Below are 26,943 nucleotides of genomic sequence, written 5' to 3'. Positions count from 1 at the left end.
AAGGGGAGATAATCTTTTTTGGTTTCAAAAATCTTTATTCAAAAGAATAGTATTTTAGGTTATCTCCCCAAGGAAACTTATCAATAGCATATTGTTATTTCACACATATTTTACAGAATATATGATGGTTTATTTTAAATGATATATGATTCTTATAAATATAAAATCCTTTTCGAAAGAAAAACTATATAAAAGCTTAGTTTGGACATTTTTATAGCAATTCAAAATAAAACATTTTACCTTTAGTATGGTAATGGCTATAATATAACTATACAGATTGATAGACAAATTTAGTATTATAGCGAACCCTATGATAGTTTTCCATAGATTCACTTGCAAGTTACCTGTCGATTTAAACTTTTGGCAGTTCTATTGTCCCATCTAACAAATACAACAGGTATTGTTCTCTGTATAGTTTATTCACCAGGACCTTTAAATTTCTTCTAGGAGAAATATATCACTCATTGATTAATATACCTGACCAAAAAATTGAACTGTCAATGATGAAAAAATACTTATACTAATACTAAGAAAGGACTCACAAAACTGCATGTGGTGTTGTATTTATTCAATACCAAAAACTAGTTTTTAATGTGTTCAATATTAATAATGATTTAAAAATTAAAAGTTGATTTCTGATCAAATATTCAATAAATATTTTTGTGTGTTTGATAAATAAAAATTTGAATATTATTATTTTTAAATTAAGGTCTTCATAAACATAGTCTATAAATTAACAACAACAAAAACATGCAAATTCATTGGAAAATACTAAAAAATGTGTCTAAAATAAACTTTTTATTATTAAATCAGATTTTATATTGAACAGATTGAAAATATATTAATAATATATTGAATAAATACAATATTGCATACAGTTTATGTGAGTTTATAGAAGTATTTCAATAAAAAAACAGATAATTTTTTGGTCAGGTAAATTAATCAATGAGTGATATATTTCTCCTAGAAGAAATTTAAAGGTCCTGGTGAATGAACTATACAGAGAACACTACCTGTTGTATTTGTTAGATGGGACAATAGAACTGCCAAAAGTTTAAAATGACAGGTAACTTACAGGTGAATCTATGGAAAACTATCATAGGGTTCGCTATAACATCATTAAAGTGGAGTTAAAGTCTTATAGGATTGTAAGTATAATTTATTTTATCACCTTGCACTTTCACATTTTGACTGAACAATTTGTTCAATATTCTGACCAGTTGGACAACTTGATTTTATAAAACAAATTGCAATTTGGTCAAAATTTTGAATGAGTTGCAATTGGTGGATAGAAACACTAACAGTCAAGTCACTGTAACAGCTTTTTCTTATGGTACGGAAAAAAGCCAATCCCAATAATTTAACACAACACTCACTCAATCATGACTGATCCAACAAGTGCAAACTGTTGCTTGGTTCCTAAAATATATAAAGAAATCAACTGAAATTTATCATACAAGAATCACTGTATTCATCTGAAAATATATGGAAAAAATATACTGAAACTCCTCAAACATTATTCACTATATTCAGCTGATTTGAAAGATTTTCTAGTTTTAAATCATTAGCATTGATTGTCTAAAATTGTGTGCAATAAATGCTATGAAAAAACATGACAAAAAAGAAGTGCTTTTCATTATAATATTTAAAAAAAAAATCACTCAAAATTCCCTTAACAGATTATAATAGTATGTGTAAATAAACTCATCATAGATACCAGGATTATTATAAACTTTTGTACACCAGATGCGTATTTGGTCTACAGAAAACAAATTCCAAAAGGTTTTACAAAAATTAGCTTATATCTATCCCTGTGGGAGAAAATCCGTAGAATTTCAAAAAATTGAAAGTTTTGTTTACAGTTAATTCATATTTAAATTCAATGTTAACAATTTATACCAAATTTCAATAGCCTTTTACAATAAAGGTTAAATTATCAGTTAATCTGGGAACTGTTCATGTAACGGTTTATTTCTTCCTCTGTGATATTTTATCCTGGGGATAATTTGTCACAGTATTTTTTTTCCAGACATGGTATTTCACAGGTAGATTTTATCCAGAGGAGTGAAATTCTATGTCTTATGGGGATAGTATTTACCAGTATATATTTTCCATTCCATATTTCACAGAACCTTGTGAAATAAAGTCCCACTGTCTACTATGTAAGTTACTCGCAATCAATATATACCTGACCATAATTATAAGTGTTTCACAAAGGTAGAACATATTTGCATAATTTATGAACCAAAGGGAGGTAATTATGAGCCATTTATATTTTACAGATATTATATTTCGAAATCTATTTCATAGTGAAAGTTTTCCTTTATTCTTAATTTTCTTATATCAATTTATATAAAAAGATGACTTAAAACATGATTTAAAAAATAACTATATTTCTACCTTTACTTTTTTTTAATTGTACTGAGATCTGAAAACAACTCACTTTTACTTGCATTTCACTACCTTATAAATTGATCATGATATTATTTCACAATTAAGATCTGTGAAATTTATACTTCTGGTTTTGTTTCATAATGTTTTATGATATTTGTCTCTTTAAAGAATGATATTTACTTTAATATTTCAGGATATTATTTTCAATTATAATCTGTGAAATCAATTACAATTATAATACATTTATTTGGTCTTTTTTATTTTCTTATTTGGCTTATATTCATATACACTATTATTAGTACATCATATTTGCAAAGATGAAGTTTTTATATTAACTATTTAATATTTTAACTTCCAAGATAGAATTTCACGGCAATGGATAATATATCACAGTGAAATATTTTCCTCCAGATAACAAGATAACAACAACTTCTGTAACATTTTTTCCCCCAGATAATATTTCTTCCAGATAGAATTTAGCTTTACATTCACTAGCTATATATAGTCAGCTCATACCCCAGCTGTATAATAAGTGACATATTGCCCTAATCAAATAACGTCATTGTACCTACCATCCATGTAACCAATCAAGGATACATTTCTATTGAAATGTTCAATTCCAAGATATAATATTTGTGTACAGGGGTCAATATGTAGGTAGGTCCTAAATGACCTTGAGAGGAAGTCGATTTCAGTACAACATTCTACTGCAGTACAAGCTGAGGTCAGGTGACATTTCGTGGAATCAGTGATGTTTGGTAAACTGACAGTCTTTGTACAACCTGTAAAATGTATGAGTATTAGATATATTTGGTCCTAAATCTTACAGCAAGCATCAATGTGTGGAATTTGGACATGCTAAATAAATATCATGTATATAGCTGTACCATGTGCTACTTAGGTCTGAGGAATCCAAATTTGAAAACATTGGAGACAAAGCATGATCCCTTAAGAATGCTTGTTTCACAGGTGCCTTGATAATTCAATGATTTAAATAATCTAATTTGTTCTTTTTATTTAAGTTGACTATGAAGTTTAGCAATCATCAATCAATCAATCAATCAATCAATCAATCAATCAATCAATCAATCAATCAATCAATCAATTATCAATCAATTATCAATCAAGTTTGCAGTGATATAATCATTTACTGTTGATTTATTTGTTTTTATGGATTGATGAAAAATTGTATTTTTTAGGATATTTGAATATGTGGTTTTACCATGTACAGTCTGCTTGCAATCCTACAAAATGTTATACCTCACAGAACTTTTGCATTCATGGATCACATCTATCCAATAAATCCACAAAAATTGGTGTTCAAAGAATAGTAATGAATCCACAGTTGACCTTATTTCAATTATGAGCAATTTAAATGAAAACCATTATGAAAAATATTTATATAATTTTTACAGTGTCCATATTTCCTTTAGTATTTTGTTTTAAATTACAGTCTCTGTATTTTCCTTAGGTATTCTGTAAAGTATTCAACACTGATATTTTGTGAGAAATTATAATTTTGTATCATTTAAAAAAATTACAAGAGTAAAGAAAAGCTGAAAACTATAAACTGACCAAGATTCCATCCATCTGTATATTGAAGATCACCCTGACCACATTGGTCAGTCTGTAAATAAGCAGCAATATGAAGGTCATTGAGGAATGATGATGCTGCCCAGTCAGGCAAAACTTGTCCGTCTGCTATTCCATTGTCAGCATACCACTGGGTCTTAGAGAAGCCTGGAAATAATGGACAAAAGTTTACTAATCATACAAACTGACCATTGTTTTTTGCCCTCCCCCTTTTTCCAAAATCCATTATTTTTTGTTTTCCATTAATTTCAATTATTTTCATATTTAGTTGAATGACCTTGGATTAACATTTCACAGTTGAAAACCTTCATTTAGTTCTTGTCTGGACCTTCACTACTTATATAAAAAATAAACTTTTATTGTGCTTTCTAAAGGGTTTCTCAACACAAACCATATTTTTACACAGCCTGAAATTTACATCTTTAGCAGCAATTATTATAAGTTCAAAAATCCTTCTTCAAACAATCAGATTTTACAAGAAAAAAAAGTTAATTAAAAAAATTGAAAATAGTTGATTCCATACCTGAGGTTTTGAATCCTTGATCATAGCTACATATTCTTTTAGGTAACTTGGTGTTCTCTAAGATTGTAAAGGTGTTCTCCAGTGTATAGGAACTAGATGTCTCATAGGAAAAATAGACAACCACATTTAACAGATAATAACCTTCTGTATGTAGATCCTCTATATTATATCTGTAATAAAGGTTTTATGTGAACATCAGAGATTTCAAAGTTCTGGTGGACATTGCCAAAAGTTCTATTATTTTTGACTGGTCCAGTAATTTTCTGTTGCATCTTGAACCAAATGTATGCTCTAAATTCATTGAATAAAATACTGTCAAAAGCTCTTTTTCATATTTTTTTTGTCTCATTGCATAGGTTATAAATTGTCTTAGAGATGGCATTAAAAAAATTAAAAAAATGATGTGTCTTGCTTCATTTCTCTCTGAAGTGGTGAAACAATTAAGCGATTAGCCCATCTTATTATCAAGAGCTTCTTTGAGCTTTAAAAGATACATGATTAATTAGGAATCTTGGATGAAAGTGCCTGTTTAACATTGATCATTGTAAACAAAACCATGATGATTCAAACACATAGGTAAACAATACTTGATCTGAAAATCATTGAGTTGGCAGTGAATAAAATGAATTATTTTATTTTAAAAAGATGAATATAGTGAAGAATGGTTGAGAGAAATGTTTGTTCAGTTAAATATCAGCTTGTCCAGTAATATCTAAGACATCCAGTAAATGCCATCAGACCTTAGGAACCACTGGAACATTTGTATTTTGATGTTTTTACAACCATTGGGTCCACACTACTTCTGGTGGATTTTTGTCCCTGAGAGTTACACCAGCCTAGTGATGCAACACTCTTGCATTTACATGAAATATCATAAATAAATTAAGGTAAGGTTTGTGTACACAGGGAGATAACTTGAATTCAAATAATTGAAAAAAGGAGGGATCCGCCATTTTGAATTGCTTTGATTAACCAATGTTCGATAACTACAATATTATCGAAAATAAAACAACACCTACCTCAAAATCGCTGTTTTGATGTAATTTTATCAAAATTTGAATCGTACAAGTAACCTTATGACCTTCAGTTTGTTAGTTTTCATTTATATGACGTCACGTTAAGCCATAACGTCTTTGTGCAAAAACCATTCATAAAGTTTCGCGGAATTTTATTTTATTTCATTTCATAAATGTGCATTTTCATGCCCCCGCCGTAGCAAGGGGGTATTGAGTTTTATCCTTGTCTGTTTGTACGTCCGTTTTTACAAAATTGGTTTCTGTTCTCTAACTTTAGTTTGCCTCAACCAACTGATATATAAAACTTATGCATAATGCTTTTTACCACAAAAACACAGAATAAATTTGAATTTTGATGTCGTCACTTTTACAGTTCTAGATTTATGAGGGGTCGGACAGGGTACACATTTCTCCTTTCTCCCGTCCCTTTTCTCTTGTCACCCGCCGTAAAACCTTTAAAAAAAACTAATGTATGGGAAGCTCATTTCAACAGAAATCGATCTAATATCTTGTGTTTTGATGGCTTGTCCCCGTCCTGTCCTTTCACAAGATAGAAGTGTTGTTTATTCTGCTTCAAGAACCCCGATAATTTTTTCACTGACTGTTAAGCTGTCTCTTTCATTGAATTTGTAAGTCTGATGCATGCCGTTTCCGATTTTTTATAAAGTATAAATACAAATTATAGAAACGCAGGATTGAGTGAAAAACGGCACATTTTTTGTGACACATTTAGTCAATTTTGACTTGGTCTTTCAAATGTACAGTTTGCAAGGTTTATCCGGAAATACGCACACAACCCACACGTTTACATCATTCGAAACATATGTTATTTTATCAATCACTTTTACAACTGACGGAAAGTTTCTAATCGTAATTTTTTTTATGGATGCATTAAAAATGTGTCTTTCAGACACAACTATTGTATTGTGTCGTCCTGAACATACCTGAAGTATTTGCCACCGGACATTTTACAACCCCTAATCAAACAAACTTCTATGCATATCAGTCAACTTTGAATTAATTTATCTAAAAACAAGGATGGTAACATGTGTCTCTACACATGCACGGACTCACTATAAAATCTGGGAAATTGTTAGTTTTTAGTCTTTCTCCGTATATATATATAAGAGATCATAATGAAGTAGTGACGACGCTCAGAGTATTTTTATGAGGTCGTTTTCTGAATTTTTCGTTTCTGTTCTCTACCTTTTGTTTGCTTCAACCAAATGTTATAAAATTTATACGTAATGCTTTATAATGGTTTATATTTATGCAAGAGGGGGCATCCTCAATGTCCCATGGACACATTCCTTCAAACTCACAGTCTTGTACATGTATTAGTACACAAGTATGACCAAATTTAAACACCTCCCCTTCCGACTGATAGTTGTGGGCATAAAAGTTAAGGGACGACATCAAAAGTTCAATGTAGGATAAAAAAAAACCCACTTAATTCACATAGTTAGTTCACTGACCCCCTCCCCCCTCTTCACTTAATTTGGGAAAAATTTGATTGACCAATATGGATATATGTAAAAACGATGTCAAATTAATAAAAACTTGCAGCAACTTTTATCCCCCCCCCCCCACCCAAACTATTTGAATTCATATTTTTTTTATCCTACATTGATCTTTTGATGTCATCCCTAAGTTAATCAATGTTTTCTCTCATTGACTATGGTCAGTCCCAAAGTGTTACAAGACAAAATGATTCTTTGTAAAATGATGCTATTAAAGTTGACTCTCTTCTTTGGAGATCAACAAACAAAATATTTTTGTGTTTTACAGAAATGACAAGATGAACACATACGCCCATTTTCGTAAAAACGAGTTCGGGGACATACCAATTTTATTAGCTCATTATAATGCAAATAGTTAAATCTTAAAGTTCACAGTTTTTTACCCGGAAAAGGATATTTTTGGCTTTTTGTTGCCATGGCAACGGGTTTTTTTAACCCAAAAATTAAAAAATCTTGTTTTTAGGAACTTTTTATGATTTTTTTAATTAAAATTTATTATTAATGAATGGACCACAATTATTTATACATGTTTTGTTCAGTTTTATTTTATTATAGTCACTCGCATACATTATTATTTCAGAAGAATTCAAATACAATTTTCCCTAAAAATCGTCAAAAATCGGAATTTTGAGCTTTTCACATGAAAAAACTGGACGGGCGATGTTTGGTTTTTTTTCATTAAATGATTGGGTACTCCTCCCTAAACAAAATGATGTATCAAATTGGTGTAACATCACTAAGAAAAAAATCCAGGTTTCATGCAAACCTTACCTTAATTACCTGTAAATGATTGGTTTATAAGGTGTAAAACTATTTGACAAACCAAGTGGTTTTTTTCTATATCATCCACAAGGCATAAATAGCCTACCAAATTATAACATGTATCTTTGATGAGTTTTTATATATCATAGATATAGGATTGTGGTATGAGTGCCAATGAGACAACTCACCATCCAAGTAACAATTTATAAAAGTAAACCATTATAGGTCGTCAAAGTATGCCCTTCAACACGGAGCCTTGGCTCAATCGGAACAGCAAGCTATAAAAAACCCTAAAAATTACTAGTGTAAAACCATTTAAACAGGAAAACCAACAGTCTAATCTATATAAAAACAAGAAACACGTATACGTATGAACTACACAAACAGACGACAACTACAGTACAGTAGATTCCTAAATTAGGACAGGTGCAAACATTTGCAGTGGGATTTTAAAACGTTTTAATGGTACCAAACCTTCTCCCTTTTTCTAGCACGTTTCAATCCATTATATTACACACTTACTTGAGACGGACAATTCCTTGTAAATTGTAGTAATGATCCTCTCCTACAAATAGATAAAATTGAACATGATATATGAAACCACCAACCTTTTTTAATTCAAAAATATATAAGCAACCAGAAACAATACCTGGTAGTTATTTGTAAATGTTTTATTAAATTTAATAGCGAAACCTTTTCAAATCAAACTCCTTCATGCAGGACTTCTAAATTCTAATTTTGCAGAAACCTTAGTCACATAGGTTTTAAAAATAATATACTTTTACTGTATGTCTTATTTTTCAGTTCACAATAGCTACAAATATCCATGTTTTTTTTTAAGCCCAGGCAGATCTAATAGATCTCTTATACATGCCATAAGTGTTTTCAATACTATGATTCTGAATGATTAAACTTCTTTTGAGTGCCTATTTTGAAGTCAAAACCTCTAATAAGGGAAATCCTCCATGAATCAGAAAAGTAGATAGGTCTAGTTTACTACACAGAGATTTAAATAAATATACCAATTGGATACCAATTTTTATGGATATCGTGGGTACAGGTGAACCACGAAATTTAATGTTCAACAAATAACAAATTTTCTATAGGCATTATGAAGCCACAGTATCTGTATTCATATGTTTCAATAACTTACCATATTCAAAATCACTGAGTGTTCTGTTGTATCTGGCTCTCTCTATACTGATACTAAGTCTGTTTGAACAGGGATCCAGTAGGAGGGAGAATTCAATTGACCTCTGAATCAAATCATTCTCTATACAACCTTGAACACCTGTACACATAGTAGTTATATGGCCATTGACCTTGTCTGATAAAGTTGGCAATGTTAGGTTAGCAGCACAATCTGAAATAAGAAAGGAATAGTTCAAATCTTGATAACTATTTCGAAATCTGCAGAACTTGAACCAAGTATTAACAACAATTAAATGAATATTGACTTCATTCAGAAGAAATTATTGCTATGTGGTAATAAGTATTTTCTTTTTAGACATGGGAACATCATGGATATTCAGTAATGGCAGATCAACAAGAAGTTGCATGTGTTAGTTATCATTCTATGTATAACCTAAATTACAATTCAAAGTATTGATTGAAAGGGCAAAATTGCCAGAAAAGACATTTGTCATATAGTATGTTGTACTGTATACTCATACTTTTGAAGTATTGCCATAACATAAAAGTAGGTCTTAAAATTGATGATTTGAAAAAAAAAAAAATCACATCTACATACTAAATTATGTGCAACAACTGTGCAAAATTTCATCAAGGTCCTTTCAGACAGACAGACAGACAGACAGACAGACAGACAGACAGACAGACAGACAGACAGACAGACAGACAGACAGACAGACAGACAGACAGACAGACAGACAGACAGACAGACAGACAGACAGACAGACAGACAGACAGACAGACAGACAGACAGACAGACAGACAGACAGACAGACAGACAGACAGACAGACAGACAGACAGACAGACAGACAGACAGACAGACAGACAGACAGACAGACAGACAGACAGACAGACAGACAGACAGACAGACAGACAGACAGACAGACAGACAGACAGACAGACAGACAGACAGACAGACAGACAGACAGACAGACAGACAGACAGACAGACAGACAGACAGACAGACAGACAAACAGACAGACAGACAGACAGACAGACAGACAGACAGACAGACAGATCTCAAAATTCAGATCAACTTTTTTAATGGGGGAAATCCTGTAAAATTTCTGTAAAAAAAAAGCATTTAAACAAAAATCTTAAAACAAATACAAATTTAACTAAATGTAAATGAACAATCTTCCATTTTTCAAAACTTGAAATGAAACTCAATCCTCAATTTTTACTTGTGTAATGAATACCTAACATATGTTCTAATGTTAAACATGCAATATCATCATTATAATATGGTGTTGCAGGAATTCTAAAAGTATAATATAGCTAAAATGCATGGTTCATATCACAGTTCCAAAAGCTCAACATGATGAATTTCCAAATGTTTGTGTTTAGTACCTGTGTGTTGTTGTTTTCAATGCTTGCCAAAGAAGTAGAAGCTGGATCATGCCCAAAACTTGGTAAGTTTCTATATTTACAGTAAAAACCTTATTGTTTTAACTAATTAATTTGTCAGTGTTCAATTCAATTTCAAAAAAAACAAACCAATAGACATCAACAGATGAACATACATTTTTATATGACCGCAAAAATAAACAAGTGAAACTGTGAGCTACTGCTCACTGATGATACCCCCGCCGCAAGTTGATAATTTTAATAGTGTAAAAATATGCAAGTGTTCGGTAAACAGGAAGTTGTTGATTGATAAATCTTCAAATGCATACCACGGTATTGCAGACTTATATAAACCCTGAAACCAAATTTCAGAAATCCTTGTATTGAAGTTCCCGAGAAAAATGCGACGAAAAATATTCATGGGACGGATGAATGGACGAACTGATGGATGGACAGACGGATTGACGGACAGACAAAGGTAAAACAGCATACCCCCCTTTTTTGAAAGCAGAGGTATAAAAAAAAATTTGGTTGTATATTAGTATCACGTCGTCCGAAGACGGATGATTTCCAGATAATACTTTTAGTATGTCAGAGCAAATAGAAATCAATAAAATTTTAACACAAGGTTTATAACCACTAAAGGAAGGTTATGATTGTGGGGGTTTTGGTCACAACAGTTTAGGTATTAGGGGCCAAAAAGGGGCACAAATGAGCATTTTCTTGGCTTCGCACAATAACTTTATATAATTAGTATAAGAAAATAGAAATCTATGAAATTTTAACACAAGGTTTTTGACCACAAAAGGAAGGTTGGGATTGATTTTGGGAGTTTTGGTTCCAACAGTTTAGGAATTAGCCTAAGGGGTCGAAAGGGTACAAAAATTAAACTTTGTTTGATTTCATCAAAAATTGAATTCTTGGGGTTCTTTGTTATGCTGAATCTAACCATGTATTTAGATTTTTAATTTTTGGTCCTGTTTTCAAATTGGTCTACATTAAGGTCCAAAGGGTCGAAAATTAAACTTAGTTTGATTTTAACAAAAAATGAATTCTTAGGGTTCTTTGATATGCTGAATCTAAACATGTATTTAGATTTTTGATAATTGGGCCCCTTAACAAATTGGTCCACATTGAGTTCTAAAGGGTCCATAATTGAACTTATGTATTTAGATTTTGGATATTAGACCATTATAGTAAATGTCCAATTTAATTTTTTTAAGTTCTTAGACCACATTCATTCTGTGTGAGAAACCTATTCTGTGTCAACTATTTAATCACAATCCAAATTACTTTATTGTTAATCCAGAATCAGACACCATGTAACCCCCTCTACTCTTGCCTCTAAATAGTCAAATTTTAATTTGAACTTTTATTTTCAGAAAACAAGATTTTTGACAACTTAGTGGATATGATGGTTGCCATTAAATCTGGATCTCAAACATCAGGTAAATAGCTGATTTCAATATAACTTAATTTTAAGTCAGCATCTCTATGTATTCCTATACAGGTGACCATGGTCTATTATTAATTTAAAAAGGGACTCCAGGTTCATATCAATGATTTGAAATAAATAAATGTAACCATGGGACATAAATGATGCCCTCAATTGCAAAAATGTTATAAAAGGGCTGATACCCAAAATTGCATATACATATAAAGTTATAAAGGAGCATAACTCAAGAATAGTAAAAGTGTCTCCACTCAAATTCAAACTTGATCTGTGTTTTGTGGTACATATGTAATAAACATTGTGTATAAGTTTATTTAAAAATTGGTTGAGACAAACTAAAAAGAGAGAGCAGAAAACAATATTGGGACATACATACCTGCACAGATTGGCAATGGTAACACTAAATACCTCATCCAGTGATGATGGGGGCATGAAAATGTGAGAGTACTCAATGTAAGATTTGTGTTTGCCGGATCTTCAAATAATATAATATTCTTAACCTAAAATCTTATATTTTTAGGGACTGGAAATGAAAAAGACAGACCTGCTTTCACAGCAACACTGACCAGCCACTTAACTCTTTCTAAAGATAATACAATTAAATATGACAGGGTAATTTTGAACCAAGGAAGAGGATATAGTCCAAAGACTGGAATATTTACAGCAACAAAGACAGGACTATATCTTATTTCTGCAACGGTCATGTCTAATGGTGGTGTTGCCTTAGGAGCTTACATCAGTAAAAATGGAGCTAACCTGATGAACCTGTACGGCCCAGGGATCCATGGGGGAACTGAAACTGTCAGTCCTGTGCTAAACCTTGAGAAAGGAGATAAAGTTTCAGTGAGAGGCAGTGGTTCATTTAAAACCTATGGTAACAACTATACCTATTTCTCAGCAGTTTATATTGCTTAGTTAGTAAAATGAGAAATGAAATAAATAAAAGTGATAGTCCTTCTGTATTTTTTATTTTATAAAGTCTTTCCACTTTTCATGGGAAGACCTTTTATATTTGTTCAAACTATTCATTTATCCACTTCTGAGATGTTTTTTTGTTTTATTTCAAGACACATTTTAATAAAAGGATTTTTGGCCCATGACATAGGGATTACAGTATCACCATTAACACTGCCTGGTTGAAAACCTACTTTAGGATTTACCTCCCAACACTTTCTTTTTCTTGTTGTTTTTATTCTTTTGTAACCATACAGGAAATTATTTGTTTTGTTCCAATTTGTTTGTTTTACCTAAAGGATGCTTCAGTCAAATGAGTCAGATGTGATCCAATGACATCTTGTGTAGTTCTTGAACCGTTAGGAGAAAGGTGAGGTCAAGGTCATGTTCTTGATATTGACCTTCACATGTTATTTTAATTCCACAGATACTGCAATGAAAGGTTTTTGTAAAAAGATTGGTTAAAATATGTTGCAACTTTGATGCATTTGAGTCTAAGTATTTCTGTGATCTTTTATGGGAATTTTAAGCTTTGGATGTCAAATATTTTGGCCACGAGCATCAGTGAAGAGACATGTATTGTTGAAATGCCCATCTGGTGAGGGAAAATTGGTATCATTAATGTTATTACTATCACTGGGTCAATGCCTCTGCTGGTGGACTGTTAGTCCCAGAGGGTATCACCAGCCCAGTAGCCAGTTCTTCGGTACTGGCATGAAAATACAGATTTTTTGTGTTATTAAAATTTGCTGTTACAAAATGTTAGAAATTATTATAAATGAAGGAATGTATCTCCCTCATGCAAAGCTTATAGCTCTTCATCTTTTATATAAGCTTTGGATTTCAAATATTTGCCACAAGCATCACGGAAGAGACATGTGCATCTGGTGCAGGAAAATTGGTACCGTTAATGTTATTAACCCATATATATTTGAAATCAGAATAACTTCTCCATCATACATGTAAAAGATCTGGGTTGTTGTGATTTGATGTCCTTGAAATTGAGGTCAAGGTCGCAGGACTATTTTAAAATCAAGATTTTGACAATTTCTATAACTTCTTGCTGGTTCATGATAAATCAATTACATTTCTTGCTGTAGGTTGGAAGTGAGATTATCTAAATCAAAATAACTTATTTTTGCACTCATTCAATTTAAAAGTACTAAGAAACCATATATTTCTTTAAATACTTAGATTGCAAGCTCTCATTTGACACCAGAAGACCATTGCATCGGACTACTAACACAAATGTACCCGGTTTGATCCCTGTATCGGGGGACAAAATTTCAGGGACTGAATTTTGGGATCTCCCTTGACACCATTTGTGAGTATGGTCTTGAGAAACAATGATAGTCCATCGGAAGGGGATGATAAATGGCTGACCTGTGTTAAGAGAGAGCCATATCGCTTGCGGGTAAAAGATACCCTTTTAGATTTCAAAATTTATTTTCATCTTTACTATTCATGGCAGCGATGTTCATTTTGTTCCACCGCTAGCTTTATACTGTGAATCGCTGACAAGTAATGTGTACCGGTATATCTGAGTAAAATTGTAAATGACAAAATAACAACATAGAAAAACATTGGATGCCTAAACCTGAAATGAAGACAATTGCAATACCGGATCAATTTCTGGGGGCAGATTAGGGTAATTCTGGTTTTGCCAATCAAATAAAATAAAAAAACAAATAATTCCAGGCAGGTGACAAAATACATCTTTGATGATGAAATCATGACACTAGAATTGAAAAACAAAAGATATATGGTAAAGGAAGAAAAAGCAAGAAATATTTTACACAGAAACTCAAAATTTAATACAATGGGATTGTAATTTTCTTTATCATTAATAAATGTTGATATTATATGTAGATGTTTTTAAAGTGTAAACATATTACTTAAATTCCAAGGGGTCACTTCTTCCCAATTTTGAAGGGCCAGTAAAAAGCTGGAAGTTTATTGCTTTATTTTCACAAATAGTGCAACTAGATATGATACACTTAAACAGCTTTGAAATGGAACTGCTACTTTAATTGTATACTCAGATTAAACAATATAAAAAATGAGATACATATAGTCCTTTAAATTATAGTAAAAAAAAACCAACATTGTAGCAAGATAATTGTACGATTTCCAATCGTTGAGACAACACACCCACCCACAGTGACACCCTCCCCAATACCAAAAAAAAATAAAAAAATTCGGAATTCATAATATACAAGACAGTTACATCTATTATTGTATAGCAATATAATATTTCCAACAGAAAGTAACCAAAAGTAAGCATGCAATAAATTCTAATATTGCACTAGTGCAAGAAATCTTCAAAATTCATGACGTCATCAATGACAAAATCTTAGTTTATACCAACTTTTACTTTCAAATATTATATTGCTATACAATAAAAGGGTTATTGCATGAATATTGGGGAATATTGTCCCTCGTAGAACATATATTGCACTTGCAAGCTCGTGCCATATAAAATTCTACTCGTGACAATATTCCCCAATATTCATGCAATAACCCTATATTATTAAACATGTGACACTGAAAAGGAAACAAGTTAACATAAAACCAAAAGCACATTAGTTTTGTATCTTACGACAGAGTTATGAAATATTTCAAGTAAAAGTAGGACCTGGAAATTTTTACTATTCATGGCAGCGATGTTCATTGTTTGTTGACCTTTAAGTATGGAGTGTCAGAGGACCTTCCAGTACCAAAAATTAATTTGAACCCCTATTAAGACAAGAGTGCTGAAGTCTCTCGCCTTCTTTAATAATCATTGATATTATGTTGATAGTCCTAAATATAAAGCTTTATTACAACTGTCACATAAACTCAACATTAACCAAGAAAACTAAACATTGATCAATGAACCATAAAAATTATGTCAAGGTCAGGCAGACATGTACATCTAACAATTCTTTCATACAACAAATACAGTTGACATATTGCTTATAAATTAAGAAAAACAGACCAAAACACAAATACTTAACTCTTAGTAATGAACCTCGAAAATGAGGTCAAGGTCAAATAAAACCTGCACGACTGACATAAAGATCATAAAATATTTCTATACACCAAATATAGTTGACCTATTGCATATAGTATTAGAAAAATAGACCAAAACTCAAAAACTTAACTTTGACCACCACTGAACCATGAAAATGAGGTCAAGGTCAGATGACACCTGTCAGCTAGACATGTACACCTTACAATCATTCCATACACCAAATATAGTAGACCTATTGCATATAGTATAAGAAAAACAGACCAAAACACAAAAACTTAACTATAACCACTAAATCATTAAAATGAGGTCAAGGTCAGATGACACCTGCCAGTTGGACATGTACACCTTACAGTCCTTCCATACACCGAATATACTAGACCTATTGCTTATAGTATCTGTGATATGGACTTGAGCACCAAAACTTAACCTTGTACAATGATACATGAAATGAGGTTGAGGTCAAGTGAAAACTGTCTGATTGGCATGAGGACCTTGCAAGGTACGCACATACCAAATATAGTTATCCTATTACTTATAATAAGAGAGACTTTAACATTACAAAAAATCTTCACTTTTTTTTTCAAGTAGTCACTAAACCATGAAAATGAGGTCAAGGACATTGGACATGTGACTGACGGAAAGTTCATAACATGAGGCATCTATATACAAAGTATGAATTATCCAGGTCTTCCACCTTCTAAAATATAAAGCTTTAAGAAATTAGCTAATGCCGTCGCTGCCTTAGCCGCCAGATCACTATCCCTTTGTCCAGCTTTCTGCAACTAAAGTTGCAGGCTCGAAAAAAAACCAGTCTGTGTCATTTTGGTCTCTTGTGGACAGTTGTCTCATTGGCAATCATACCACATCTTCTTTTTTATAAAACACAAAAACTTGAAACTGAGTAATGAACGGTTAAAGCGAGGTCAAATAAAACCTACGAGACTGACATGTACATCATAAAATATTTTCATATACCAAATATATTTGACCTATCACATATAGTATTAGAAAAAAAAAACATAACTCAAAACTGAACTAAACCATGAAAATGAAGTCAATGTCAGATGACACCTGCCAGCTAGATATGTACACCTTTTAATCATTCCATACACCAAATAAAGTAGACCTATTGCATACAGACCAAAAACACAAAAACTTAACTATAACCACTGAACCATGAAAATGAGGTCAAGGTCATATGACACCTGCCAGTTAGACATGTACACCTTACAATACTTTCATACACCAAATATACTAGAAATATTGCTTATAGTATCCAAGATATTGACTTCACTGATCCATGATATGAGAATTGAGGTCAAGTGAAAACTGTCAGACGGGCATGAGGACCTTGCAAGGTACACACATACCAAATATAGTTATCAAATTACTCATAGTAAGAAAGAAATTATAATTACAAAAAATCTTGATTTTTTTTCAATTAGTCACTGAACTATGAAAATGAGGTCAAGGACAATGGACATGTGACAGCAAAATACTTTGTAACATAAGGCATCTATATACAATGTATGACACATCCAGGTCTTCCACCTTCTAAAATCTAAAGCTTTTTAAAAGAAGTTAGTTAACGCCACTGCCACGTCCACCACAGGATCAATATACCTATGTCAAGCTTTCTGCAACAAAAGTGACAGGCTTGACAAAATTGAGAGGGAACTTAGTATGTGAATATATATATACAATTCACAAAAATTTTCATGCAAATTCAATTGATCAAATCATTTTCTTTTGTTCAATTTACGTTGTGATTCAATCAAATGTTCAATTTAAGAACTTTTTGAATATTTCTATTACTGCAAAATACCATAAAATGTCTTAAAAAGGTTCTACAGCACATTTTCCCATTGACTTTATTCCTCAGAGAAAGATCTGAAGCTATATAGGTTTGAAAAGTTGATGCTATGAAATAAGATAATCATTTGTTTTATACCTTGTGTCCATGATTGATTGTTAGACAGGTCACCAGTTCTGTTACACATTTCCTCCTGCATGAATGGTGCTAGGTTTGTATCTTCCATAAACTGTAGTAACAAGTTTGGTGTCAAGGGATCAGTAGGTCTGTGGTTTTTGTTTAACAAATACGCATTCAGTGAAAAACCTGAAATATTTTTCTAAAATTAAACACTTTTTCAAATTATCAAAGCTTTATGAAAATTAACAATCTTATATCAATCAAGGGGCAAGCACACATACCCAAATGCTCCTCAGACCTCAAAATCAATAGGCTTTTTTCTCTCATTATATGTAATCATATTTCCAAGTTAAGTTGCAATTAGATATAAAGTATTTGACTTATCATCTGATTTTGAATCCAAAATAGTATTTGGATAAACTTGAAAAGAACTTATACCCAAGCTACTTATTTTTTTTTCGAAAAATTGGCCCTTTTCTTTTGACATTGAAGGTAAAAACACAAAAATTTTAACTATACAATAAATCACTAAACAGTAGCAGGTATATAGTCTCCGTCACGTAAAATTGGCACCATGTTTTTTGTAAAAAAAAAAAAAAATATCAGCCACGTTTACTCAAGATGATGTTTTTCATTTAGTGGAAGTAAAATCCTGTCCAAATATCCACTACTGTCCTACCTTTTATTGTGTTTGCACTGTATAATCCTGACCTTCACATTTTTCAAGATTATTTACATTGTAAAACCGCCATCTTGGTTTCTATGAGGATCCCTTTTTCCATAACATTCGTTACTCTCCGGTAATATCATTGTCATTGATGATACAATTTCCAGCGCTTTTTACGTAAAGATGACGAAAAGCTCTGAGAGACAAGAAAATGGAGAGCATGTGGAACTCCACGACAACACTTCCGGTAATAACAATGTCGGATTCCACCATACAAACTAATCTTGGATTATGTGAAGATCAGGATTATACAGTGCAAAAACAATAAAAGGTAGGACAGTAGTGGATATTTGGACAGGATTTTAGTTCCGCTAATTGAAAAACATGATCTTTAGTAAACACGGTCGATATTTTAGAAAATTTTGACAAAAACATGGTGCCAATTTTACGTGACGGTGACTATAATATAATCTATTCCATTTGTTTATCAATCAACAAAATGAGCAACTATTTTTTCAAACATTTAAGACTTTCTAAGCAAAACCATGAAAGATATATTACTACATATATAAATACTAACCAGATATATGGAAGTCTGAGCTCCAATCACATTGCTTCTTAGATAGAAGGGCCTTGTCCATTAGTATGTTGGCTACTTCAACAGGTCCAGCTGATTCATAGGATAATGTCAGATTCATAGATACTAAGAACTGTCTGGACTCGTATAGATTCTCTATGACAAAGCTGTAAGAAAAAGATATATATAGGATAATGTCGATTCATAGAAACTAAGAACTGTCTGGACTCATATAGATTCTCTATGACAAAGCTGTAAGAAAAAGATATATATAGGATAATGTCAGATTCATAGAAACCAAGAACTGTCTGGACTCATATAGATACTAAACCCCTAACGGGAAGGATTGTGCCTGATGTTCATATGATGAAATCATAATCTTTCAGTCAGTTTAATTGAAGTCTGGAGCTGGCATGTCAGTTAACTGCTAGTAGTCTGTTGTTATTTATGTATTATTGTCATTTTGTTTATTTTCTTTGGTTACATCTTCTGACATCAGACTCGGACTTCTCTTGAACTGAATTTTAATGTGCGTATTGTTATGCGTTTACTTTTCTACATTGGTTAGAGGTATAGGGGGAGGGTTGAGATCTCACAAACATGTTTAACCCCGCCGCATTTTTGCGCCTGTCCCAAGTCAGGAGCCTCTGGCCTTTGTTAGTCTTGTATTATTTTAATTTTAGTTTCTTGTGTACAATTTGGAAATTAGTATGGCGTTCATTATCACTGGACTAGTATATATTTGTTTAGGGGCCAGCTGAAGGACGCCTCTGGGTGCAGGAATTTCTCGCTACATTGAAGACCTGTTGGTGACCCTCTTCTGTAATTTGCTCTTTAGTCGGGTTGTTGTCTCTTTGACACATTCCCCATTTCCATTCTCAATTTTATCTCTATGATAAAGCTGTAGGAAAAAGATATATAGGATAATGTTGATTCATAGAAACTAAGAACTGTCTGGATTCTCTATGCTAAAGCTGTAAGAAAAGATATATACAAGATAATGTCAGATTCATAGAAATCAAGAACTGTCTGGCGTCATATAGATTCTATATGACAAAGCTGTAGGTAAAAGTATTTATCTTATTGTATAATTTCACTTGTGTTATCACTGTCTATCAAGAAAGTATCATTAATCATTTGATTTTTATTATTTCAGTAGTCAAGATTAATTGGAGGGTTAACTGCATTAACTGCTGAAGCAAAACTAGTCTTAACTCTGCCACATACATCATTGTTTTTATTTATATGTGAGTGTACATGTGTTTGTTTTATAGAGAAATTGATTTAAATGACAGATCCTATATAATATATCAATATCATTTACAATTTTTTAAGACTCAGAACAATTAAGTTCAAAGTATGTTGTTCATTAGATGAGGGTTTGTTGGTCTCTTGATGTCTTTTGATTTTATGTGATTACTTAAATATCACAATTGAACATCTACTGCAGCATATAAAAAGAGAAAAAAATAGCATTTTATATATCAACTCATAATTTTGCAATTATAAAACAAAAGGGTCTTATGAAAGAAATATTGCATGGAACTCTTTGAGCATATTTCTATACCCTACCCTAGGGGCTTTAACGATTGTATGATGGTCAAATGATTATACTCACTCTTACTTTTTTAATTATGCTTTACTGCATTTTGTGAACCAAAATAAGTCAGTACTTACTCCATAGTCAACAAACCAAACAAGTCCATACTTTGTACAACTCCTGTAAATTGAGGAAGACTGTTAGTTTGATTCAGCCAGATATTCATATATCTTCTATATCAAATTTCAAAATCTTACAATTAATATAAAGAAGAAAGAACAAGTTTACTATAAGAGGGAAAAACCCCTGAAATAACAATTTCATTAGAAAGAATAGGGTCCTGAAAAAAATAAGCTTATATTCCATTTCCATTAATGATTAATTTATAAAATGGTATTAAAGACCAAACAGCCTATTGTTTATGCGCATCAACTAACGCAACTTGGTAGTGACATAAAAGCTCTATGACGTTGTTTCTAGCAATGAGAAAACGTCAAAGTATAACGTCCTATTTCGCGTTTTTCACGGATTCCAACATGGTGCACGCTTTTAAAAAAGTAAGTCTCCCAAGAAAAGAGGAATTAAACGTCGAGCTGATAGCTTGTGGAAATTTAACACAAATGGATACAGACACTATATTTAACATTCGTTCTAATAAAAACAATAACATATAAATTTTGATCTCGACTCTTTTGCACCGATCTGCATTTCTTTTTTTTTTTATTCTTTCACATGCGTAGATTTTGTCTTATATTTCCGCCGATCTGCATTTCATTTTTTTTTATTCTTTCAATTGTGTACAGGGTACCGGTTATTAAATAGGTGATAGTTTTTATGTTCAATATATGTTTTCTGGCCCGTCCGTTCGGCCGTCTGTCCCGCTTCAGGTTAAAGTTTTTGGTCAAGGTAGTTTTAGATGAAGTTGAAGTCATATCAACTTAAAACTTAGTACACATGTTCCCTGTGATTTGATCCTTTTAATTTTAATGTCAATTTTTCAAAGTTTTTAAAAATTGAGTATTCAGAAGGTCAGGCCGATAAACAATTATTCCTAGAAGTTTTGACATACTGGCAACGTATGCATGTAACTGATGTCTGGATGATTATCGTTAAATAATGTCAGATCTTGCAATGAATTTAAAATTTATTTATACTGCTTATTTGACAAAATCTTATAATTATGACAAAGGGTCATTGTCGTTTGTCATTTGTTTCATTTTAAATTGTCTTAAGAAGTAATGGTAAACATTTCGCCTGATCCCACTGATCGTACAGCTAATTTCCTAATGTAAGTAGATCAACACTTTAGTTAGTTGCTAGCTTTAATTGTATATTTTGTGATAATGTCCAACTGAATTTAAATATCATATAAGGTTTACATACCTATATATGAAGATAATATTAATTACAAAGCTTGAATAAACATTGATACATACAAAGCAGGGAAGCCAACCAAAGTTTCACCCTACATGCATTAGAAAATTAGCTGTAAGGCAAAACATATAAAACAGTTGTAAATTTAACTTAATATGACAAAAACAATTGCTTCCAAGGATAATATCCAACATAAAATCCCCGTTTCATTTAGCTAAAACTATGACCGGAAAGATTGAAAACAAATTTCGATTTTCAATGCCGGCAACAATTTTGACTTTTTTTTTATTTCCAAAATTAGCAGTTTAGATTTATAATATTTTATCCCATTTGAGAAATCTTACTTTGTAGTTTTCAACAGAAAATTATTTCTAAATTAATTTTTGAATTAAAACTTTTTGTAATTTATATTACTCTCTGGTTTATTCAAAACACGTGAGGTAGCAATAACAGGGATTGTATTTCATGATAGATGTATAACGTTTTAGAATCAAAAACTTTAATTCATATATTATACCTATAAATTTTGATTTCCTTGTATCTTAAATATTCAGAAATAATGAGTTCACAAACTAGATGGAATAATTTCTATACGCTCGTCTTAGTCGGGAAATAAAATGGTATAAAGAAGTCCGTCCATGCTTTTGTATATCCGGTCTGTCAACAGTAGTAAATGAGTTCGTTACGGCAAACTTCTGAAATTGACGTGATAAAAAAACCACACTTATATAGTCTTATATAGTCAAATACTCTGTAGTTAGCCAGTGCCATCTTTCATTTCTTTTTTTTCCAATAATTTTGCTTATGAGGGGCAGAGGACAAAAACAGATTTTCCTAACAAAAGCGGCGAGAAAGGTTATTTCAAACAATTTTCCATTCCGACGGATGGGGTTTCTGAAGGTTATTATTGTGAGGCAACAACATCATAAGATCTGATACTGACACGTGCATTTAATCTCTTGTATTACCGGATAATAAAGTAGGTGAATATAGTTGTTAGTCTTGGAAATTTAAATGCGGGTTTCAAACGTCCAATTTGCGATTGTTTTCAAATAGTGCGCCAGCAAGGAAAGTTTGTACTATGACGTCAGATGCAATGTTCTGAAGAAAGACAACTCTTTTCTTCAAAACGAACGAGAAAAAAACATGAAAATTACTCATAACTTTTTTGAAAAGTCGGTGACATACACTTTTTTTGGCTTTATTTTGTAGAGTGCACATGGCACTTTCCTTCTTGAAATTATTATGTAGAAATCACTGGTAGATATTTTTTAATACTGGAAACGTTTTTCATTTCTACGTTTTATTTTTGGCGGGAATGAAATAAAACATATTTTTAAAGATCAAAACAATATGAGTCTTAAATTCTTGAACCTGTATTTGATAGCTACAAATCTACTGTTTAACGTGAAACAAGAATCATGCTTGTAGGTTTGATATAAAGGATTTTTTGGAGAGTTTAATTAAGAAGCAAATATATGTTAATATTCGGGAAAACACGAAACTGAGGTTGCTATAGCGACAAAACTAAGTCGGTGACCCCCAATTTTTTTCATCATATTTTGTTCCTCAAATCATGAAATACCTTCACACAAAATGTTAAGGAAAAATCACTGGTAGAAATAAATAGGCTGTTTGGTCTTTAAGGGCATAGGATACAGTTTTGATCCTGTATTTACAGTTTGATGAAAATTTCCATATAGGCTAATTTTTGCCTGATTAAATCAAATATGTAATAAAAAATATACCTCCATGTGCTACTTTTTGAGTTAAATGAGGTCGAAATTTTGTATATTTGCTCAAAATTCGGATTTGTGGCCGTATTTTTCCTTTCGAAAGAAAGACATAACTTTTTTGTTTTAAAAGATAAACACAAATTGTTTTTTGTTAAATAATTTGTAATTTCTGTATTTTATAAGTATTCTAAAAATTTATGCATTTTTTATTTAGAAATAACTCATATTTATCAAATGGTCATGAATTGAGAAAAAAACGTCATTTTTTGCCGTACATTTATCAAAATTAAAAAAATTGCACTATTTACGTTTTCGTGAAAATTAGCACGCATAATCTTCTCGCGCAATCAAACCAAATGGCATTTTAAAAAAGAGGGGTCCATGAACTCGTTTTCAAGTTAGATAAGTTTGAATGATAAAAAGCAGTTGAAAACTGAATCTTTTCCCGATAAGTCATAGTTTGACGTCGCGAAAATAACAATTCACGTTAGCAACGTCATTACCTCCCCTGTAACTGTATCATATGCCCATAAGGTGCCACATGTGGAGCAGGATCTGTTTACCCTTCCAGAGCACATGACTTCACCCCCAGTTTTTGGTGGGGTTTGTGTTGCTTAGTATGTGTACTAATTGTTTGTCTGATATTTTTTTTCTTTTTTAGCCATGACATTGTTAAGTTTATTTTCGAGTTCACTTATGATTTTGAATGTCCCTCTGGTATCTTTTGTCTCTCTTTTATATGCATTACCATGCTTTTCATGTAAATATCACTACAGGAAATAGCCTGAATTTCCTAATTCATATTTCTAATTTGTAGTGTACAATAGAAAATATTTTGATTATCTACTTTTCATAACATTCACCTCTCCCAATACAAAAATAAAATAAAAATGAAAAGAATTATTGAAATATCAATGTTAAAAAAACTGATCCCAAACAAGAACTTACCCCACTGGTAGTCATAGAAGGGAACTTTGAACTCCAGTTTTTCAATCCTGACAGACAGTTCAAAGTTACACGAGTCAATTCCAAGCTCTGTTTCCATTGGTGTACCCAGGAGGCCAACTTCATGACAACACTTGACAAAGCTACAAGTGGGCGGTATGTAACATTTCATTGTATCTGATGGTAAGTTCTCCAAGTTAGAGGCTGAACATTCTGTAATGTAGAAAGTATGTTTATCATTGAATTTTATCAAACTTTTAACATTTAAGCCAATCTCACGCAGAATAGGGTTACCATCAGGCAACAAACAATCTTGAAAATGAGCATGTTGAGTTGACATTTCAATGGAACATGCATTTCTGTACTGCTATTATAAGTTTATTTGTTTAACTGCAGTAGGTTGGAGGTTCTCTCTGGCACTCCATTTTCCTCCACCATCTTACTACGGTACCACAAATTGCCAATAGTGCTAAAGCTGGTGTAAAAATATCAATCAATCTAAGTACATTTGCATTACCAAAAATTTAAAAATCAATATTTTCTTGAAAAACTATATGGTAAAACAGGGATATGTCATTCAATCACAAACTTTAACAATTGTTGATGTTCATGCACAAAGTCTTAATTCTGTCATGTATTGCAGTGGAGACAAAAACACATAATTTTATGCATAAAACCTACCATCTTTCCATCCATTAATAGCTCCTGTGTACGGTGAATTGTATCCTTGACACAGTGTATCTGCCTGATAAGGCCCAACATATAGAGCCTCTGTCAGTCTGGCTATGTCTACAGGGAACAGCTGGGCATCAGATGTAATGTTCATCTCATTTCTCCACCCAGACTCAGAGAAATCTAAAAATATTACAGATTTTTTCCAAATATTTGGGTTTTATTTCTTGAAATCAGTCAACTTTGCTTCTCCATCAGAAAACAATCTATATTTCTTTATTTAATATAATTCCTTTTCTCTTTTGACCAACATTAGAACTATAAACAAGTCCAATATGTAAACTACATGGTTACTTCCGTACGTATTAATATTTTTCATGATGATTTGAAATAATATTTTGAAACAATTATATCACAGATATGCAGGCAGAACATTATATTTCTTGACATTTTTAACATTCATAATCATGTAACAAATAAAATATACAAGACTTAAAGACATATTTTGTAGACATCTTTCAAATATTGAAAAAGAAGGCATGTTTACCTCTAGATGTCCTATAGTTAAATAATATCTTTATTAAAGTTTCAAAATTGTTGACCTATTTTCCACATCTTTTTTAATTCATAAAATCAGATAAAGACAAAATTTGACAATTCCTAGATGACAATTGCTGGTTGATTAAGGTCCAGTGGCAAATATTCTATAAATGTTCAGGAAGAGAACCAATCAGATCCTAGAAATCTGAGTATTATTCACTTACTTGGATCTCTGAAGCCTGTTTTCCATTGACAAGGCTTTTTATGCAGCACAGAACTATGGAAAATCATTGACTCTAATTCACATGGTGCTGATGACTCGTAGCAAATACTGATATTCATGTCAACAAGGTACTGGAATTCATTGGTTAGATCATATATCATGTAACTGAAATATGGAAAGTCATAATATTATAATATATTATAATGAAATTATTATCCTCACAAGAAAAGAGAGTAAACAGAATGAGCTCATGATACTTCTCTTTTGTGAGAATAAAATACTCTAAAACAACTTATTTTCGCAGATACTTTATGTCACGTTTTAGCCTTTCTAGACCACTTTTCAGTTATTTAATTTCGCAATTTTCTGATTTACTTGATGAAGTTTAATAAGGAAAGATCCAAGTTTTACATATTCCTGACGATTTATATTCGCTTTTTTTTTCTACTAGTGAAAGTCGCGAAAAATAAATTGCTACCGAAAATAAGTTGGTTTAGAGTACAATATTTAGAATTAAATGTTGTGCTATATTTCTTGAGAATTAGTAAATGCAAATTTGATGGACAGGCAGAATAAGGTACTTCAAAATACATTTATGACGCAAATATAATAATGGTTAACAATAAACAAATTAAAGTAAAACCAAAAATTTATTTTCAAGAAAAGGTTTGATTCAAATATTTCTCCTATTTTAAACAGTTGCAGTATTCTATTTGAAGTCTATTCAGTATATCATGATATATTATTTTACTCATTTTAATATAGAAATCCAAGTTACTTTGGTTTTCAGAAATTATCTCCCTTTAAATATTTTATTTCATATTATCATACTCACTCTACTCTTACAACATTTTCCATGTAAAACTGCTGTAAACTTCCTGTAATAGATTAAAACATTATGTATACCATACAACTTTTTCAATTAAGATTAATTAATAAATATTTGTTTACTGAAAACACTTCAATTTG

The 26,943-nt window shown here is 31.7% G+C and overlaps 3 protein-coding genes across 3 annotated transcripts in view; 1 reads left to right on the top strand and 2 right to left on the bottom strand.

Annotated features, from left to right (window-relative positions):
• LOC143056999 (uncharacterized) overlaps positions 1 to 24,694 on the bottom strand; it is a 129,106-nt gene extending 104,412 nt beyond the window's left edge. The window contains exons 1-10 of the mRNA XM_076230225.1: positions 24,543 to 24,694; positions 20,622 to 20,664; positions 18,948 to 19,111; positions 17,719 to 17,886; positions 8,962 to 9,171; positions 8,331 to 8,373; positions 4,511 to 4,680; positions 3,970 to 4,134; positions 2,967 to 3,176; positions 1,377 to 1,419 (exon numbers count right to left, since the gene is read on the bottom strand). Of these exons, the coding sequence (XP_076086340.1) occupies positions 1,377 to 1,419; positions 2,967 to 3,176; positions 3,970 to 4,134; positions 4,511 to 4,680; positions 8,331 to 8,373; positions 8,962 to 9,171; positions 17,719 to 17,886; positions 18,948 to 19,111; positions 20,622 to 20,664; positions 24,543 to 24,639 (1,313 nt within the window). The 5' untranslated portion in view covers positions 24,640 to 24,694. The remainder of the gene's footprint in view (positions 1 to 1,376; positions 1,420 to 2,966; positions 3,177 to 3,969; positions 4,135 to 4,510; positions 4,681 to 8,330; positions 8,374 to 8,961; positions 9,172 to 17,718; positions 17,887 to 18,947; positions 19,112 to 20,621; positions 20,665 to 24,542) is intronic.
• On the top strand, positions 10,298 to 12,757 carry LOC143057003 (complement C1q subcomponent subunit B-like). The gene is made up of 3 exons (XM_076230228.1): positions 10,298 to 10,412; positions 11,730 to 11,795; positions 12,321 to 12,757. The coding sequence occupies exons 1-3, from the start codon at positions 10,319 to 10,321 to the stop codon at positions 12,713 to 12,715; spliced, it is 555 nt and encodes a 184-aa protein (XP_076086343.1). The 5' UTR covers positions 10,298 to 10,318; the 3' UTR covers positions 12,716 to 12,757.
• Positions 24,695 to 25,203: 509 nt separating the features above from the next.
• LOC143057544 (uncharacterized) overlaps positions 25,204 to 26,943 on the bottom strand; it is a 194,004-nt gene continuing 192,264 nt past the window's right edge. Inside the window, exons 123-125 of the mRNA XM_076230855.1 lie at positions 26,810 to 26,852; positions 25,976 to 26,139; positions 25,204 to 25,394 (exon numbers count right to left, since the gene is read on the bottom strand). Coding sequence (XP_076086970.1) covers positions 25,204 to 25,394; positions 25,976 to 26,139; positions 26,810 to 26,852 — 398 coding nt within the window. The remainder of the gene's footprint in view (positions 25,395 to 25,975; positions 26,140 to 26,809; positions 26,853 to 26,943) is intronic.

The sequence above is a fragment of the Mytilus galloprovincialis genome, chromosome 13 (assembly GCF_965363235.1).
Source record: "Mytilus galloprovincialis chromosome 13, xbMytGall1.hap1.1, whole genome shotgun sequence".
Classification (NCBI taxonomy): Eukaryota; Metazoa; Mollusca; class Bivalvia; order Mytilida; family Mytilidae; genus Mytilus; species Mytilus galloprovincialis.
This window is presented reverse-complemented; position numbering and strand designations above follow the sequence as displayed.